Below are 20,159 nucleotides of genomic sequence, written 5' to 3'. Positions count from 1 at the left end.
TTTTGTTTAGCATAAGAGAACTCAATTTTCTTGTTTGTGGAGAAATTTGATGATGTTATGATTGATATATGAGGCGCATATGACCAGATTGGGCAGAGTGCTAGAAAAAAATAGAAACCTCTGGCGCTTCCTCTCTCTGATCTATCGTCTGCCTCCTTCACCGCTAGCCCCACATGTAGTGAAGTATGGGTAGTTTTACTTATTAACAAGATCAACCATATTGCCAGTCCATTCTGAGTAACAGAGTCTCTCTTGGGATACAGAGGTGTTCTCCCAATCCTTTTGTGAATAGATCTCAATTTTGACCATAGTGGCGTTTTGTCCACTCGTCGTACTCGCCTCATGTACAATAGAACCTCATTACTTCATCTCTTAAGCTCACCATCATGGTTCTCAATCAATATTTAATACAGTAGCCCTAGTTAAATTATACTTAACCCCAGTGCCCATTCCTTACCAATTTAAATATGGCACTTCAAGAAGGGTCAGCAGGTTTCAGTCAGGGTTATCAAATGTCTGATAATTTTAATTTTTAGTTTACTTTGTTGTTGGGGGAAGGAAGCCAGTGTCTTGTTTAATCCTCTTTGTTCTATTATTCTTGATTAATTCATCCTTCATGGGATAATTTGTCAGGATGTTTGGAATATTTATGGTCATACATATTAGCATACAGAGTCTTTGAGAGCTAATTTTCCACCCATTCAGTATTTATTAAATAAAAATATATCTTTATACTGTAAAGTATTTACTGTACAGTATTATTGTTCAGTACAAACACCATTAAAGATACTTATGATGTTTGAATAGTCTGTCCTGAACACATACAGTATTATCTTTATGGTGTCACTACTCAGTTTATGTAATAATCAGCAATTATGGATCCCCTTCAGCAGGAAGATAGTAATGGTTATATGTACTGTACATTACTCAGCTCGTGATGAGAGCAGTGGCAGCAGTGAGGGTCACGACACCAGTATTGGCTATGAATCAGAAATGAGAAGTGATGTGGACTCAGGGGTTCAGGCCAGTGTTAAGTATGTTTTATATTTCTATCTGTACAACTATGTTACATGTGCATACTTATCACACTGCAATGAAAGTCATGAAAGTCCAATCAGTAATGTTGTGAATTGTAAATCAATTACTAATACTCATATATGCAATTAGCAGATTGCTGCTGTCACAAGTACCAGATGATTACCTTCGAACTTTGGTAGAGGAGGTGCGAAGCAGTACCAGCATCAGTTATACAACCAGTCATCAGGTGTGTAAAATATTGTGTGTCTGATAACCACAGTTATAGAGCTTAATGAAGCTGATGTATACTGTATATGAAGGAAGGTACAAAATCTTTACATTAAACCCCTGGGCTTCGGGCTATGGTTTGCATCCTCTACACAGGTATATTCGGGAACATTTAAAACTCAAATAAAAAGCAGTTCTAGTCTTACAGACTGGCCATAAATTATGGAAACAGGAAATAAATACATGTCCTTACCACAGGTTGGCAACATGGGCTAGGAAGAGTCAAGAATGTTCGTGAAGTGGCATGTGTGTGACGCAATAGTAACGAGGTAAACCACTAATTTGTAGGCAGTATGAGGTACAGGACATTTGTTTTACTATGTTATTACTATTTACGCTCTTAACAATCATTATTACTACTACAGTAATTGATCACAATACTAGACATGTGCTTCGGGGTTGGGTTAGCAGTATCACTGAAAAGTCCTACAGACATACCTCATCCACTTGGAATGAGAGTCCCACAGACATCTGAGGTGTTTGATTTTTTATTCTGTTTCAAATATCCTGGAGTGGCCATGAGACATATTGTACCTCGGGTAAAAATCAATTAAAAGAGTAATTAAAAACAAAATCGTCAAGAAGAAAATAATTAGCTTGAAAGAATACAAAGCCCTTGGAGTGGACATAGCACAGACCAAGGTGATAAAGGAGGTGGCAAATGAGCTTCTCACTCCTCAAAGACTCCTATTCAGGAAATCTCTGGATCAATGAAAGGTACCTAGGGACTGGTCAGCCAATATCACCTCAATATACAAGAATGGTTGAAAAAGTGCAGCATAAAACTACAGACCAATCAGCCTAACATCCTCCCATACATACCGTATTTTGCGGTATACAGTATAGGATGCGCTTTTTTTCTTCAAAATTTTACCCTCAAAATCACCCTAATTCTAATACCCTATGGTGAAGGTCAGGATTGGGGTCCAGCTTGGGATCTCGGTATCCCCCTAGTTTAAGAATCCAAACAACTTCAGAATGAATATATATGGTATATTACAAGAATAATTCCATTTAACAGAGAACAATTAAAGCAATAATAAATAAACAAGGAATATTCAGTAAATGACTGAGATAATTCTTGAAACTACCGACAGTGGTCAGGCAAACCACTCGTTGTCATAGATGTTTACAGATTTCCCACCAATAACCAGTTATATTTCGTGTGCAAACATGTAACTGCCTTATAAAATAAAACAAACCTTCATTGAGACATGAAATGCTTCAATTACTGTACCGGCTAATGCTCAACAAACAAAGGATCAACAGTCTACCCACCTGGCAGCCATTTTTGTTTTGAATTTTGTTTTGGTAGTACCGACCAAGCACTGACAAACCATATGCGCAACTGCGCGGAGCAGCCTGCAGCCAACCGACTTCACCAGTCTGAACACAAACTTCTTCGGGGTAGCATAGTGCTTTTCCATGACTGTTCAACCAAAATACTGTACCCTAACAGAATGGAGTCGAAGAAAAGGCATAGCTACACTATCAGCTACAAATTACAAGTGATAACATATGCAAAAGAACATGGTAACCCAGCGGCTGCTAGACACTTTGGACCGCCTCCGACAGAGAAAATGGTACGGATGTGGGGAAAACAAGAGGACCAACTACAGTAGGCAGAAAAACGGAAGCATCACCTTCGGAAACCAAATGCTAAATGGCCTGAACTTGAGGAAGATCTGAAGACCTGGGTTATAGATAACAGTAATGAAGGTAGAGTGGTGTCAACTAAAGCCATAATTGTTCAAGCTAAAGCTATGGCAGCTGCGATAGGCTATGATGATTTTAGTGGTTGTGCAAGCTGATGTTTCCATTTCATGAAAAGAAACGGATTGGCTATGCGCACGAAAACAAGGATAGCCCCCAAAATGCCAGCCGAATATGAAAACAAGATTTTGGAGTTTCACCAATTTGTGATACAAGCAAGAAAACGCACCCACTACGAACTCTGTCATATTGCAAATATGGATGAAGTTCCTTTGACCCTTGATGTTCGCTCGAACAGGACTGTAGGTGCTAAAGGTATCAAAACAGTAAGTATTAAAACAACAGGACAGGAAAAAACACATTACACTTTAGTTTTGGCTTGTTGTGCAGATGGCACGAAACTAGCACCACTTTTAATATTCAAAAGAAAAACAGTGCCAAAGGACAGTATTCCATCAGGAATTGTTATTCACGTCCACCCTAAGGGGTGGATGGATGAAAATGGCCTAAAGTTATGGCTTGCTAAAGTAAGGTCACGGCATCCTGGTGCTTTACGCAAAACAGCACCCCTTCTTGTTTGGGACCAATTTCGTGTGCACACATCTGAGAATACAAAAAGAAGGGTAAAGAACTTAAACACAGAAATAGCTGTAATACCTGGTGGACTGACCTCCCAATTACAACCCCTTGATGTTTCAATAAACAAGCCTTTTAAGGAACACATGAGAGAGGAGTGGAATAACTGGATGAAGGCCCCACAACATGAACTGACGCAAACAGGCCATATGAAGAGGCTTACGTTTTCCCAGATAGCCCAATGGGTGAAAAACTCGTGGAATGCTGTGAAAACCGAGACGATTATAAAATCTTTCAAAAAATGTTGTATCAGCAATGCCCTAGATGGCACCCAAGATTATTTTCTATATAACAATAGCAACACATCTGATTGTGAGGATGCCATCATCCAACACCTGGTTTCATGTAAAGGAAGCCCTGCTTAACAAACTAAATCACTTCCTTGAAACACTAACAAACTACGTGGACCAAGGTTTGCCTGTGGATATATTGTACAATCAACAAAATGACTACAGTAATGTCACGATTTCCAGAAACTCAGTCACAAAGTGGTATGTGGCAACTGCCAGACTATTTATTTTGCTTTTATTTTTTGAGGTGGAACACAATTTTATAAAATAGTAACATAAATTAATTAATACATGCTATAGCAGTTTTTTGTGAAAAAATTGGAAGAACAAAATCATGTACAGTAGTTAAAGTTTTAGTTTCTTTAGAAGTGAAATAATATGACATTCAATTTTGTCGCTAAGGGACATTAAGGAATACAGTACACTAATTTGCAGAGTTAGAATTAGACTTCAAATTGAAAAGATATACATTACTTATGTTAAGCTGAAATGAATATCAAATAGGAATATATGAACTGAAATAACATTCAAGCTCACCACATATATGCCATGTCTTTAATGAATACAGCATGTAAAAAAATATTTTCCATAGTCACCACCTCGATGGACGATGACCTAAGGTGGGAAACATTCACAAACCAAAATTAATGTTTCTTGATTCCTTTTCCCCTTAGTAATTATAAAAAAAAATATTTTAATTTATACTCTGAAGGTATTGTATTATTTTGCACCCAAGAATAAAAAAAAAAGTAAAGATTTCCATTGAACAGTCATTCGTTAGAGATGACAAAAAGTAAATCTTGGTTGAAAACAACTTCTAAATAAGGAAATAAGGCAAAGCTATATGCAGAATATTCTACACCTGGAAGTTTTGTTGCTGTATCATCTCAGACTGACTTGTCTTTAATTTCCTGCATGTATCTTATTTGTCTTTCAAGCATGGGATTAAGATATAGCTCTTAATTTTACTACCCATCTTGAAGCCGAATGCCACAAAATCATTAGGTAGCAAGAAATTTGGCTCAGGAGTTCGTTAATCCGCAGCTGGTCATTAACGTTCAAGTACGTGATCGCCGATGTTGCTATCTCTGGTCATTCACGTACTAGAACGTTTTCTAAATATACTTTTCCTGTGTCTTTGAAACTGAGTCTAGCTACCATAATATTTTGGCTAGTGGTGTCTGGCATCTTGTGTAAACATTTCCTGCCACTCTGCTTTCAACATTAGTTATGCATCATATTTGGGTATGCACAGATTTAATATAAAACAGTGGATGATGCAGATGAAATAGATGTGAAACAATTGACATTTAATGAAAATTTCTTACTATATTTGTTAACGACGTACAGTATACAGTACAGTATATGAAATGATGTATACCGGCACTACAACATATAGGGAGCAACCCGCTGTACACCAAAACAATTACAAAAGTGCCATAAAAGTTGAATGTTTGGGGAGACTTTCACTCCAACCCTGATATGATGTTGCCAAATCTCCACCCTCCCATACACCACCTCCTCCTTGCTAGGTTCTTTTTGTCCCCAACTGTATATTGTACAGTAAGCATAGCCTTTGGTAAATATTTCCCATTGACCATCCTACTGCATATGCATTCAGTTTTACATAGAGGCAAAGTGTTTGATGAAGGCCAGTATTCTACGTTGTTACAGTCTATGTAATTGTTGAAATTTATTTTGTCTCAGACTTGGGGTTTTATACAGTATTTACTTTGCCAGACAAAAATGTTCAGGTTCACCTCTGAATCAAATAGCATTTATGATTACATATTTTGCTCACGAAAATATTATTTTAGTTAAGATTTGAACCTTCCATGAAATGCAAAGTTTACACCTCAACTAGGAAGTTATTTTCAATAATGTTAAAACTTAACATAAAACTTAATTGTAATTACCAGCTTACCACAAAGGCATAGTATGGAGAATGCTCCAGAGTGAGTGTGTCTCCAAACATATTTTATTAAAAGGGTTAAGATAAGTACTTAGTCACATGTTAAAGAATTCTGCGTGGTAGCCGTCAAAATAATGAAACGTAGCCTTTTGAAGGTCATCTGTTTCAGGGAAACTAGACAATGACAATGTCGAATATAATGTACCATAGTTTCATTCTTCAAAGATCATGGTCTTTAATATGAATACCAGAAGTTTTGTCAAAATGATGTTGCATTCCACCTTTTCAGTTAGTTACTTTTATATCATTTACATGTGATTTATTTTTATCTTAAACTACTCAGAATGTATCTTAACCTCTGGGATTAATTTATAATAGCCAAGAGTGATGTAAGCTTTTACTAGTATTTTTTCTTGAATTAGGGACATTCCTATGAAGATCGCATAATGATGGGTGAGCCTGCAGCTGTGAAGCACTCACCACTTGGCTTATTGACCAGCACTAGGGTAAAAGAGTGGCATTCTAATAAAATTGTGCAATTTTTGTGTTACTAATCCTTGTATTACTTAACATTATTTTACACAAACGTCTTAAATAGTCCTTCCAGCCTAATACAATTCCATTATATAAGGATCATTGATTATCCCTTTTTAAATGACAGTGTGGTATTTAATTGTATGTACGTAGTTACACTTAGACTAACTGATTTTAATGTAACAGCAAGGTATATATTTTTAACTCTATTTTCTTTTAGCATCTACTATATCTTTTATAATTTCTCTATTATTTGTTTGTTCCAGTCAGCACTCAAAATAAAATTATGAGTGTTATTTATATTGCCTTTGTTTGCTGTTCCTATTTTGTAAGTAAACAGAAATAAATACAGTATTAATAAGTTCCTAGATTCAGACAAGTCATTTCTTAATTCGTACTTACTTAGACTATGTATGTGATAAAAATCACAGAAGAATTGCATTTTATTAACACACTTTATGATGTTTGGCAACATGTGTTTACCAACATCTGTACTGTACTTTGGGTAATAATGCCTTGCTTTGCAGGTTGTAGAAGTTGTCCTCAACTCTCTTGGTACTGCTTTACCAGTACTCCAACCTCTTTGCTCTCACATTCTGTTCAGTAAAGGAGGTAAGTACCACAAATTATTTTGGAATTGGCATACAATATTTTTTCTTATTTTCGAACATTTTCTTGTTTAATTTAGGATGTCCAGAAACAAATGCATATACTGTACGCATACTGATAGCTTCTTTAATTCATACTGATGTAAAAGATGTACTGTATGTACAGTTGACTACAGTTCCACCTGTTACAGTGGTTGGTGCATTTTGTGAGATATGGCAGTCCTGTGATTATTATATCATAGTAAAACTCTCAGAATGGCCCTAAGGAACATCACAATAATAGCCAGACTAAGGATGTTAAATAAGTATTTCCCCTCTATCTCTGAATAGAAGCATTTATTGCATTGGTTTCTATCTGCTATATATGTCAGTGTTATACAATAAGGACACTGGATTGTAATACAGTACAGTAATGAATTAGTATTGGTTCTTTTATCATTATATTCATTCTAATTTGTTGTTGTACAAATAATTGTGGATTTGGTTAGTTGTGGTAAAGGAATTCTTTAGTTGCATCTGTTTTTGTTGTACACCGATGCTGTTTTGTTTTGGTGGTCACGAGCTTTTCACTCGAGGACAAAGGATAGTCAGTTACCACGCAGCCAACCTTTTGACAAGTACTGTACAACCTTCTCCGACCGGAAACATCTCAACCTTCATTATTGCTAAACATCAGTGGAACACCTTTAATTTAATTTAATGAGTATGCAGTACTTCTGTTGCACCCTATACATTATACCATATTCGATCTATCTTGGTTAATATTTTGAAACTGTTTACTTAATTCAACATAGCATTGAAGATGTACGTTTATTAATTGTAACCGGATACAGTACAGATATTCTTATATGATCGGTATGTTTATTACAATTCACTAAAGTTATTCATTACCAAGTTGGTATTCTTAAAATTGGTCATATTTCATAGTTTTAATAAATCCATAAAGTCAAATACTAATTCTTTATCTTTTCCAGAATTTGTTTACATACAATATATTTGTTAACAAAATTTGATCTGCACTGCCTCCTCCTTTTTTATGCCCCACATTGTCTTCCCCATAATCCATTCTCAGTTTTTGCTACACTTCTCTGAGTACTGACTCTATCATACACTTTTCATGTTATGCTCAATAAACTTGTTTCTTTCTAAGTTTTACGTTAATTCTCATCACCTTTCATTTTATGCAGGGTAAAGTGGACTGACTCTAACACGAGGGTCTGTGATTTTCATTCTCACAAGCAAGTACATCCAATCAAATAAGTATTGAGACCCCAGGGTACAGTGGAACAGAAAACGAGCAATAACCTCAGACACGTTCATTTATCTGTTGGGTTGGGCTAATGTTTGCCTGATGTTTTGTATTCTTTCAGATACCTGGGGCTCAATACTTTTTGGATTGACTGTACCTTAGGTAATTTTTTCTGCACTTTCTTCCTCCAATAGTTATTAATAAACATATGTACAGTATTGTATAAAGAATTAATGTATTGTATTGGGTAGACGCAATTCTTCTAATACTCTGGGCAAATAATGGCATAACTGCCAAAATCATTAGCTCCTTTATTTCAGATATAAAATGAATTGGAACATCTATTACTACAAGCTGTTCAAGAAAATTTTTCCACTCTATTCATGTGTGACTTATAAACAATTAGGCCACACATACTACTAACCAGAGTACTGTCGTGTGGAGCAGCAGTTACTGGAATTAAGATGGTGATTCCAAATTATGGTTGATTTTTTTTTTTATTATTGATCATCATCAAAAGGCCATGATTTTTCTATATAATAAGTGTATACATCATTTAGCTTTTCAGATAAAAGAATTTTACTGTATTCTGTTATGCATAACAGATGTTAAGGATGGAGAAGGTGACAAGTGGCAACAGAGCTCAGATGGGCGTCACTTGGTTGAACTGCTAGAGAAACTACGAGAGTGTAAGGATGATGAGCAACAGCGCTCCTGGGCACTGCATGAAGACGAACACACCATCTCCACTCACCTGTCTGATCTCTTGGATCTACTTGTAAGATTATTTTTTTTATCTCATAACCAAAAATAATGGTGCTATTTTTCTCCCTTGATCTTGTACAGGTATCCCTCTCTTTACAAATGGGTTAAGTTCCTCGACACCCATTTCTTAGGTAAATTTTCATATCCCGAATAACATAACATTTGGGGAAAATAGGGCTTGGTTCCCCTGTGACAAGAAAACCCCAATATTATACCCCAAAAACATGAAATCGGTTCACAAACAGCAAAAACCTACCTTACATATCAACACTCTCGGAATCGCCTGAACTTTATTTAATGGGCTTGTCACTCGCTCAGTTTAGAGTCCGCAGAATGACCAGAAATCACAGAGATTTTTTTCCCCGAGCGCTATTTGTAGCTAAGATATTGTCAAATATTTATTCAAATGATGCCTTCCTATGTTAAAAAAAAAAAAAAGTTGAGAAATCACATAAAAACCCTCAAAAATAAAAAATAAAATAAATAAAAGCCATTTTGGCAAATGTAAGTGAAAAGTGAATTTACTGTTGATTACTCTTCGTGCTGTAACCACATTATTGCATCAGTCAGTCTAAAATGCACATGGCAAGAAAGAATAAATCACGAGGAAGACGATGGTGTAATCTGAAAAAGAAAGATAATCTAAAAAGTAACAGAAATACAGAATAAAAAGTAAAAATAACTGGTGGTTCGGCACAAAGTTGCCAAAATGTTTATACACATTTTTTATCCTTTCTAGTTTTTTGTCCAAATCTATTGAAAGTATTTTTTTATGACGGATTATTACTGTACATAACTCTCACCAATATGTCAAGGGTTCGAGCCTCGACCTGGACACACACAGGTTTCCCGGTGCTCGTTTTTTTCCTGTACTAACACTGGATAACCCGCCCAAATGGCTAGTAAGCTGATAAGTGGTGAATATGAAAAAAAAAAAAGTTAAGAATTTTCTGGGACGAAAACTGAAAATTTGGTAATAATATTTCCACTTACCACTTAGACGAGATAGGCCTTGGCATATACACGACAATGGCGATGCTGTTATGAATATATATCTAATAAACACAATACTGTATATTATTACAATACACCATACCCATATGCATGCCTTTACTGCACTACATTTTACTATCACTTATTATTTTTCCAAGCTAGGCCTATATATTATGACGTGCTTTTGTGTGGTATATGCAGCTGTATTGTGAGTAGCAGTCACCAATGTCTCAAAAATTAAAAAATATTTCACTCCTTCATTATAAATATTTCAATACATATCACTATCATCTCATAAAGATAAATATCCAGGTTCTAAGAGATAAATATCTTGAGATAGCGGCATAAATGCCACGGTGGCATAGATGGGTTGCCACCTAGCCTTAAGACTTGGTTCTGTGCAAGAGAGTGGCATGACAAAAATGGTGTTCAAATTTGTAAGTACGTAATTCGACCAGAAATTTTAGAGAAAATGAAAAAGAAATGCCATTGTGGTGTGTTTGATCGCGAGGTAAAATTTTCATTTACACTAAATCAAAATGTGTGTATGATCCCAAGAGTTTTAAAAACATTAATAAAATACTATCTAGATGAAAATGTGCAGCTAAGACCATTAAGGAAAAGCTAAATAAAATTTTAACACAGCCACTATTTGCATAAATACTGGATGTGTCACGCATGGCCGCCCTCAAGCCTTGCCATAGCAATGCAGCCCGGCTACCTCTACCGACCTTTAGCAATGCTACCCCTCCCACTCTCACATACAAAGAAATTTTTATTCCCTGTATGATTTTGAAGTTGTGAGTTTTTGCTAGGACCCAAATTCGTGTAAGTGGGGGGAAGCTTTCGTAACACGAAAAAGAGGTGGTGATTTAGGAAATTCGTATAAGTGAATTTTTGTATCTCGAACATTTGTATAGCGAGGGTTACCTGTACTGTAAATAAGTACATTGAAATGTACAGAAAAAGACAAATTAAATACTTTGTTCATATAGTCAGGGATACGGGGATAATAACAGAAATATTAATGGACAAATTTGAGGGTAGGAGGGACAGGGGAGGGCAGAGACTGGGGTGAATGAATGAAATATAAAATGGGTCCCCAAAGAGATACAAAACCTTGGAGGTTTGGTAAAAGCAGCTTGAAAACATTTAGAGTGGAGGACTGTGGTTGCCAACCCTCAGTTATGAGGACGGTACTCTGATTTGAATGTATTTATGGTGATTTGTTAAATTATTATGCCTCATGTATTTAGTTTAGCTGGTGTTGACTGCACAAGGTGTGAAAATCAGCCCCCAGGAATATACTCTTCATGTAATAATGTTGTAGCATCTTTGTGGTGTAGATTAATACAGGTATAATCTTTTCCTTTTCTATTTTTATTTTCTTTCTATTCTTATTTTTTTGCCCCCTAGGCCCCATTGTAACCTGTGCCCGGGTGGGCTAATCCCTGTAAAAAAAAAATATTATAGGAAAATCACTTTAACTATAAAATATTTTGCTCTGTGCACAACCTCCTTGGAATACATCCCCTTTGTGTAGTGTGGATTGCCTGTAGTACATTTAAGACTCATTAAAAAAAATTGCCTCCAAATTTATAAAAGAAAATTATTTACAGTATATGTAATACCAGAATTTGTTGCAGATGATGAGTAATGGAGATTATAAGTAAACTTTTAAGTAGAATCCAATTTGATAATATTGTCAAATAAAAAAAAAATTATTATCGAAAAGAGCACATTGGCAACTGCAGTACAATCTCCTATAGGCATTCCATATCTTGCTCTGCTCTTTTCATTCCTAAATTCTAACTCCCTCTTGTCCATCTTGTACATCTTTGAATCTGTTTTGCTCTTTTCTTCCTGTGTTTAATTGTAAACTACATTACCGGTAAAAGTATGATAACTAATACGACTCCAAGAAAACTTTTAGAAGAAAGTTATATGATTTGTAAACTATTCCAGAATAATGGTGATTTAATAGTATGCCGCAGTGTGTTGTCTCTGGATGATTTTCGTCCCCTGTTGACACTAGTGCAGTATTACCAAATGGAGACACGCTGGCCATTACGGAAACTTCTGTTACAGGTAGAATGTCATTTTTCCTTTGAGATACAGTACTTCATTTTTTTGTAATACTTCATAATTATTTAGTTTTATTCAAATAATACAGACACTCCCGGGGTTATGGATGACTCCGATTATAACTTATGGATACTCTCCCTTAAGTCCATTTTCGGGTTGAAAGCAAGTATCCATTGGTATTGGCATCAAGCAGTGTGGCATAGTGTGGAAGAGATCCGCAGAGTAGGCATAAGGCGGCTGGGCGAGGCATCCAGTAGGTGCCATTTTGCACTCGGTCATCTTGTTAGATTGCTACAGGGTGCATCCCCTATGTACCATTTCCTAATTTGCTTTTGTAAATTGCCCTTAATTGTGTTACAGAATGATTGGAAAGCTTCCATGTGATAGTAAGAGTGCAGGAGCTGCCCGTAAATGTAAAGCAATAGATTTAGAAGAGAAAATCAAAGTAATTAAGCTGTGTGAAGGAGGAAAATTTAACGCCACACTCTCACGTGAACTCAGTATCGCTACCCCAACCATGCACACGACTGTGAAGGGCAGGACTCATATAAAAGATCTTGTGAAAGATTTGGTGCCTTTAAAATCTATTGTGATAACAAAGCAGTGATCACTTATTATTCGTGAGATAGTAAACTTACTTACAGTGTGGATGAGCGAATCATCACTAGGATACAGTACAGTATAAGGTAAATGAAATTACTATAAATATGCTAGTTTTGTAGTTACATACTGAATTGTATTTGTGGACAGTACGGGTACTTAACTTTTTTTTCTATGCTACTATTGCTACCGTACTTGTTAATAAATAAAACAGTATTTTATTGTGTTGGTATAGTAATTATATATTCATTACATAATGAGTACTATTTGTATTCAATGATTACCTATGGAAGGGTCATTTCCGGTTTACAGATAATTTGGTTTACGGATAGCCTGGAGGAACGTAACCCATCCGTAACCCGTGGAGTGTCTGTATAGTACAGTACCTGGAATTCATTTATTTCACTAAGAGTTCTCAAATTAATCTATCTAGTTTCATTAATGATACGGTATATTTTGCAGTTGATAGTAGGCATATATCTTTTCTTTTCTTCTTCATATATTCTACTGCACATCAAAATTCCAGTAACAATACTGTACTAGGGATATACTACATTTTCATATTTTTTATAGGTGTTTGGTGCTGTTTGCCAGATGTCAGCAGCAAATATATCTTATCTCTCAGCCTCAGTGTTTCCAGTTGAACTTGCAAGGTAAGGATTGTTGTATAAAACTTTGTTGGGCAAAATCCATGGAAAGTGGCTGGTTATAAAAAAGGAAATTCTGAATAGGCAAGAGATGGAAAGAAATCAACCTTTTCAGTCTTTCAAAGCCCCTTTTGGAGATGTGGTGTAGCAGATAGAATACTGTATCAGACAACACACACAGGCTTAAACAGATTATTGGAGCATTGACAATAGCGAGCAGAAATATTTGTTTAAGACCATGAAGAATAATGGCAGTTGTGGCCAAAAACTATATAATATTATGCAAAAGAGACACAAAAAGTTATGTAAATGTTGTCAGTGTAAGGAGTGTGGTTAATCAGCATAAGAAAAGGTTTGGTATTGAGATACCATTAATAGAATACAAAAAAAATGTATGCGACTTGAACATGAACAGAAGGGAATTTTGTGGTTATGATGTTGAATAGTTTGTTTTGGGGAGGGTGAGTGGAGGTACCATATATACAGTACTGACATTAAATTTTTATGCATAAAGCAGAGGGGGGCAAACTATATATGCATGATATTGTTGAGGGGTTAAACTTCATGCATTTCCATGGGTAATTTACAGAACGATAGCTACCTGGTACAGTACATGCTTGCAGTAGGTTAGCCTATGCAGTAAGCTTCATTATCCTGGGCTTGCCTACCTTACCACTAGATTATTTCTTTATGTTGCTACAAGAAGAACAAAACCTCATTCAATTTATATGCCACTTTGAATCTACAAAACCTGATACAAATGAAGATTTACGGTTAATTTCCTTTTCGTTATGCATTTGATTACATCTCTGGTGGTATTATTGCCAAGTCAGATTCGTGACTGTAGCCACATCCCCCAAACCCTCTTGCTACCAGGCTGAACTGTGAGCTGTGTTGTGGTTATTTTTCAACTCATAATTTTAGGTAGATATACATAATTTTCCCCTTTTTTTTTTTTTTACATATGTGTTGAACTTATCGCAAACTGTTCACAATCTAGCATTATGAGCAAGTCCATTCTAAAGATGGAGGAATAAACTGCTCACTCACGGGCCCAAGAGGAGGAAAGAGGCCAAGGAATTGCTGGCTGCCGGCAATTTCAAATGCCCGCTTGCGGTGAGAATTTTAAACGACAAATATTTAAGGGTTTCAAAAAAAATTTATAGCTAGAACTATCCGAAATCTGGACTTACGGGGTCCAGACTTTTGAGGGTTTACCGTACTGTCGTCAAGAAGATTATCCCTAATCCCCACCCTTCCTCAACTCAGGAGACAGGTCATGTGACTTGATTCCTTTGTTCTATTAATTTTAATATACTGTACTGCAAATTTATCCACACATAGCTGTTAAGTATACCCAGTTCTGGTTCACTTTAATGTCAAAGTTAATGTATTTATAGATATAAATGCTTCAAAACATTAACTTTCAAGATATTAGTGGGAAAGTGTTTGAAATAAAGAATATTATCGTTAAACTCACAAACAAATTCATGCTTTTAGAGAACACCTTTACCACTACTTCTTCTCTTGTATTAATTATTTTGTGTATGAAGACAAATGATGCCAAACATATAAAATGGTAGTTAGAGACTTATATTAGATCGAAAGAAAGATTTTGGAAATGTCAACTTGAGAGAGAGATTCATATTGAAAGTATAGTATACTGATGTGGAATAATGCTGCTTCTTGAAATGATGGATGAGCTGTTTGTTATATCAGAAACATATGAAGTAATATAAATTTGTTAGATTTTTTGTAATATAGTATTTTAGTTCTTTGTATCAATGAAATTATGTGATGTTGTACTGTAGTAATCTTTTACTTCATTTATTGATTTTTATCTTTCACTTCTCTGATTCCATTTGTGTTTGGTGCCTCACAGAGAGATGCTTGACCCTACATGCAGTGAGGAACGGTTGCAGTACACGTCATTGGTACTGGGGATGGTCATGTGCATGGGTGACACAATACCTTATCCACATTTCTGTAAGTTCATGTTAGTAATACTGTACTGGTATAAGTGTAATAAAACTCATTTGTATTTGTTGGTACCTTTTAAGGACAAACTTTAAGTATTTGATGTCCTAGGAATTGTTCTATATTTTAATTTTATACTGTACTGTATCTGTGTGTATTATATGTATTCCTCTCCCTTTTGTTTGATGTGGATTAAGATATAATTTTTTTTTAAATGAATTGTGAAAATACAGTATTAGGGAGAATGGTATGGCACAAGTGTGGAAAGAAACAAGATAGGGATAAAATGCAAGTGCAAAACCTGTGTACTTTCTTAGATCTTCACCTTGCATATTCACTAGACAAATTGAGTAAATTTCTGCATATATTTAAAAATATTAAAGAATATATTTTTACAGTAGATAATGATATTGTATTCACTGGATGACAAAAGTTTGTTGGGAAGTCTTAATGACAATAAAGTAATGTATCGCATTAAAGGACATGAATGTTTTGATCAGTAGTAATGTTTGTTGTACAGTACTTTATTTGGTTATGTTGCTTGGGGGTGTAAGCCTATGTGTGTACCCACAAGAACTTGAGGAGTGTACCTAAAAAAAATTAACATTATTTATGAGCTCTAGTTCAGTTTGCAGATCTTTAATTAATCAAATTATAAAAAGCTCTGTGAGTACATTTATTTTTAAGAGGATCATAATTTCTACCCATGAGGGTACCAGTTCCCCAGTACAGGATGGAAAATTTCATTGCCTTGGCTGTGACACTGCTCCATTCACACCTCATATGCCCATATCAGATTTTTTGGGGTAATATATTTATTTTACCCAAATTTTAGATAAATTATTCATGATTATTTTGGTAAAAATATTGTGTTTCTAACTTAAGTAGAACTGCTTTTATCAATTCCGCAATCAACATTTCTTACTTTTTTTTTATAAAAGAATTGTCCTCCCATCATTATATTTGTTCCGGCTAATGGGGATATCACCGAACACTACTTTTATTTAAGTAGCATTTGTCAGTACTTTGTGCACCACTGATTGAGAGAGTACAGTATATGACAAAATGGTTATATTTTTATGAGTTCAGTATATAAATGATAATTAAGGTCCTTTTTGAAGACTGGCATACAACTTAAGATGACAATACTGTATACTGTACAGTACTTTGGTATGTGTTGATAAAAAATCTCGTGTGTTTTCTCTTACTTAGGTGTAATGAATGATAAGTTTATTGGCATGTTACTGGATGGAATAGAGAATTTCAACGAAGACCCTGACACGGAGCAGCTGGCTGAGCTGTACTTAACTCTAGTTTTAGCCTTCAACTTACAATATGCTACTCTATTGCCAACTGCCCATTCTCAGCAAAAACCATCTGATACTTCTGTGGATGCAAGTCAAGTTGTTGAAACTAATCATGTTGGTGCAGTAGACAGCAGTGCAACAGATAAGATGGACAATGTTAGTACAAGTGGAGCAGACATGGAAAATGTGGTTATCAAACTTTTATCACAAAGAAAAAGTACTAAATATTTTACAGAAAAGCTTTTACTTCTATTTAATCGAGAAGGTAAGTTTAAGATACTTTTTTTAAGGGAGACAAATATCAGATGACTTATAAGTTTTTAAGACATAAGGAATAGATAAGCTGCCCCTGTGCACCCATGAAAACACCACTGTTGGGGAACTATAGGATTTACAAAATGGAGAAATTCTTTCTTCAGGCCTTTTTGCTCCTACTGATGATTAGTTTATTGATGTCCATAACTTGTTACTATACTGTACAGTACACTCCTATAGGCAGTACACTAAAACCTCCATAATTCATAAATCCACAGTTTTCGTAATTTGACAAATTCATTGTACGTCAGGGATGTGTTCCAGAGAAATGCAACATAGTGAAACATTTTATAATAAGGAATTTCTCCCCATAAGAATTAATGTAATTAGACGTATATATGCATTCCAACATGTACCGTAATACCCTTGAAAGCTCAGGATGTGTTCCTAGAGAAAGAGAGCTTTCTGCAAATCAGCTTATAACAGGGTTATTATAACATACTGTACAGTATTACACTGTACTCTTTTGTATTTGATATGGAGCTACATTCCTAACAACATTATTTGATACCTTTGAGTGATACGTGATTGCCTAATTTTGTTACTTGTACAGTAAGATAACTGATTATTTAATAAATGCTGAAGAGAGAAGTTGTGGTAAGCACGATGACATGGTGATGGACAGTGCGGGCAATCAGTTCTGTGTTATGTAAACAATGCTGCTGGGAATTTAATATGACACAACAGCTCATCTATGGTTGAGTGGCTTTTTTATTTTTTTCTACTTCATTTCTGTACATTCAAACCCTCCATTGTATAAGAACTGAATAAGAATTTCAAAACTTTGTCTATTTGATGTTGAAACACTTGTGTGATTTATATGTCTGTAGTGAGGTATACAGTAGTCTGCCGAGCCATGGTGTGTTATGAGAGGTGACCGACGTATTTTGACGTGGTAGAATCTTAACACTTGTAGGGCACTTTTATTACTTATTAAAGTTAATTTTATATTATATTAGATGGTTTAACACTATTTGTGCATCATATTCGGATACACACAGACTTGATATAAAACAGTGGATGAGGCAAACAATGTATATGTGAAACAAATGATATATAATGAAAATGGTAAAACTAGGGTGCAGTATTCCACTTTACCCATGATGGTACTGATAAAATCTTATTTCAATTTCCAAAGATGATCCACTTGCCATGTTTGATCATGAGCCACGTCCCCCAAACTCTGTGCTGAAGATGATGCGGGACATGTACTCCACTCAAGCCACTGCTTCTATCTTTTACACAAATGATGAAAGAGTTGCGTGTGATATAATAATTCGTCAACTGACAGACCTTCCAGCAGATGACACGGTAAGAAATGCATTATTTTATACATGATTTTGCTCTGATTATTATCCTTCATTTAAGAGTTAATGATACAGTATATGTACAGTGTAGTACTTATTTTCTTCTTTATTATCTCATTCATTAGTACTCTAGTTTTTCTCAAAATTCTCAATAAAAACTTCATTCTCAAATATTCTCAGCGCTTCATTCATTATCATTACTTTATATTTTTTCAGTGTTTCATTACTTTAATATACTCCTATGTGTCAACTTCTTTCTTTTTGGGGGCCTTTTCTTTAACTTATTAATTTACTGTTTTTACTTTATATATTAATTACTTCACACATATGCTGTAACATTATTCCAGCTGCTTTTCTGCTATTTTACTTTTTATTTTACCGTGTCACTAGATATTTTCGGACTCAAAATAACTCTGATCTCTACTTAGTCTTTAGTGCATATTGGTGGAGCATTAGAGGGAGGACTGTGACGAAGAGAGGGGGAGATAAGGTACAAGGGTTGACCACAATTGACTTCAAAGTGTTAAGGGAAGGGGGAGGTTATGGATGGGGAGAAGAAGAGCTAGTTTGGGTGGAAATGGTTGAGAGAGGATTAGGTTTACAACACATATTGATTGGTAGATACAAGGTTAAGTGAATATAGAGACTCCATTACTGGTCACTGGTGACTTTGGCATACTAAACACTGACACACAATATATGGGGAAAAAGTTATAAGATAAAATTGCACACACATTGGAAGGAGACATACAAGAATTGTTATACCGTACAGTTGGCCCTTAACATACGCGGGGGTTAGGTAACAGAGAACCCATGAATGTTAAAAATCCGTGTACTTTTGCTGCCCTTCCCCTAAAAAACCCCTGGCCCCCCCCATGTCCTTATTTACCGTATATACCTGTGTGTAATTCGAGTTTTTAAGACCAAATTATTTGGCAAAAAATTGGGGGTCGACCTCTAAACGGGTAATAGTTTCGTTAGGTTGAAAAATTTTTACCAGTAACTACCAGTAAACAATGGAAACGACGCACCACCAGCTGTGAGTGTCGGTACAGTTGCCAGGGCAGATCTCTTGCATCATCATAGCAAGCCCAAAGTAGCCAAATGCATGGTATGGTAGCACAGGACGATGTAAAACATAAAGTATTCATTTTTTAAAGTTTATTTATAGATACATAATTTTTTTTTTCATTACATTTGAAACATCAATCTATGTTAATTAAATTTGAAACAAAAGAAAACTACGATAACGTATTTCTAAATACCGGGTATTTTCATTAAAATATTACACCACAAGTATATTTTACCTTGACTGTGACTGAATGAATATATTCTCAGAAATAAATATGGAAATGTAATATTTTTGCTGAAATGACGTACGTATTATAGTGGAAAATGGGATACAATCATGACGAAAACAATGACTTTCGCTTTCTTTCGTTGTTCAAAAGATTTTACTGTGATCGCTTTTCGAATGGTTTTCAGTTAAAAAACTGTTGTATTACAATAATATTCTATCCTATTCATTTGAATAAATACTACGATACCATATTTCTGAAGATTTTCATGAAAATCCATCAAAATAATTTTCCTTGTCATCATCTTCAGCACACACTTGCCAGTTTCAAGATTTTCCGTTTAAAATTTTAAGTTACTGAGTATTTCTTTTCCCAAATCGTTTTACAATATTGTAGGTAAAACAGTTTACTATTGTGCAAACCCCACAGAAAAAAAAATTAACAAATGGAGACACCAAAAATGTAAAAATAAAAAATGCTGTGTCTAACTTGCAACACTGTTGGTAGGGTCAGGTGGTTCTAACGGCATCCTGCCAGTACCCGGTAATCAAATTTATAACAGTGTCTAACCTCAATTACTGTAGTTTATCTGATGTAGGCAATATGAAGTAAAAAATA

At 35.2% G+C, this 20,159-nt stretch overlaps 1 protein-coding gene across 1 annotated transcript in view; it reads left to right on the top strand.

Moving 5' to 3' along the window:
- LOC121867420 (NCK-interacting protein with SH3 domain-like) overlaps positions 1 to 20,159 on the top strand; it is an 88,533-nt gene that overhangs the window by 6,491 nt on the left and 61,883 nt on the right. Inside the window, exons 5-14 of the mRNA XM_042367331.1 lie at positions 932 to 1,034; positions 1,171 to 1,264; positions 6,279 to 6,362; positions 6,918 to 7,002; positions 8,853 to 9,025; positions 11,971 to 12,093; positions 13,264 to 13,343; positions 15,220 to 15,323; positions 16,527 to 16,886; positions 18,075 to 18,247. Coding sequence (XP_042223265.1) covers positions 932 to 1,034; positions 1,171 to 1,264; positions 6,279 to 6,362; positions 6,918 to 7,002; positions 8,853 to 9,025; positions 11,971 to 12,093; positions 13,264 to 13,343; positions 15,220 to 15,323; positions 16,527 to 16,886; positions 18,075 to 18,247 — 1,379 coding nt within the window. The remainder of the gene's footprint in view (positions 1 to 931; positions 1,035 to 1,170; positions 1,265 to 6,278; positions 6,363 to 6,917; positions 7,003 to 8,852; positions 9,026 to 11,970; positions 12,094 to 13,263; positions 13,344 to 15,219; positions 15,324 to 16,526; positions 16,887 to 18,074; positions 18,248 to 20,159) is intronic.

Source organism: Homarus americanus, unplaced genomic scaffold (genome assembly GCF_018991925.1).
Source record: "Homarus americanus isolate GMGI-L3 unplaced genomic scaffold, GMGI_Hamer_2.0 scaffold23598, whole genome shotgun sequence".
Lineage (NCBI taxonomy): Eukaryota > Metazoa > Arthropoda > Malacostraca > Decapoda > Nephropidae > Homarus > Homarus americanus.
This window is presented reverse-complemented; position numbering and strand designations above follow the sequence as displayed.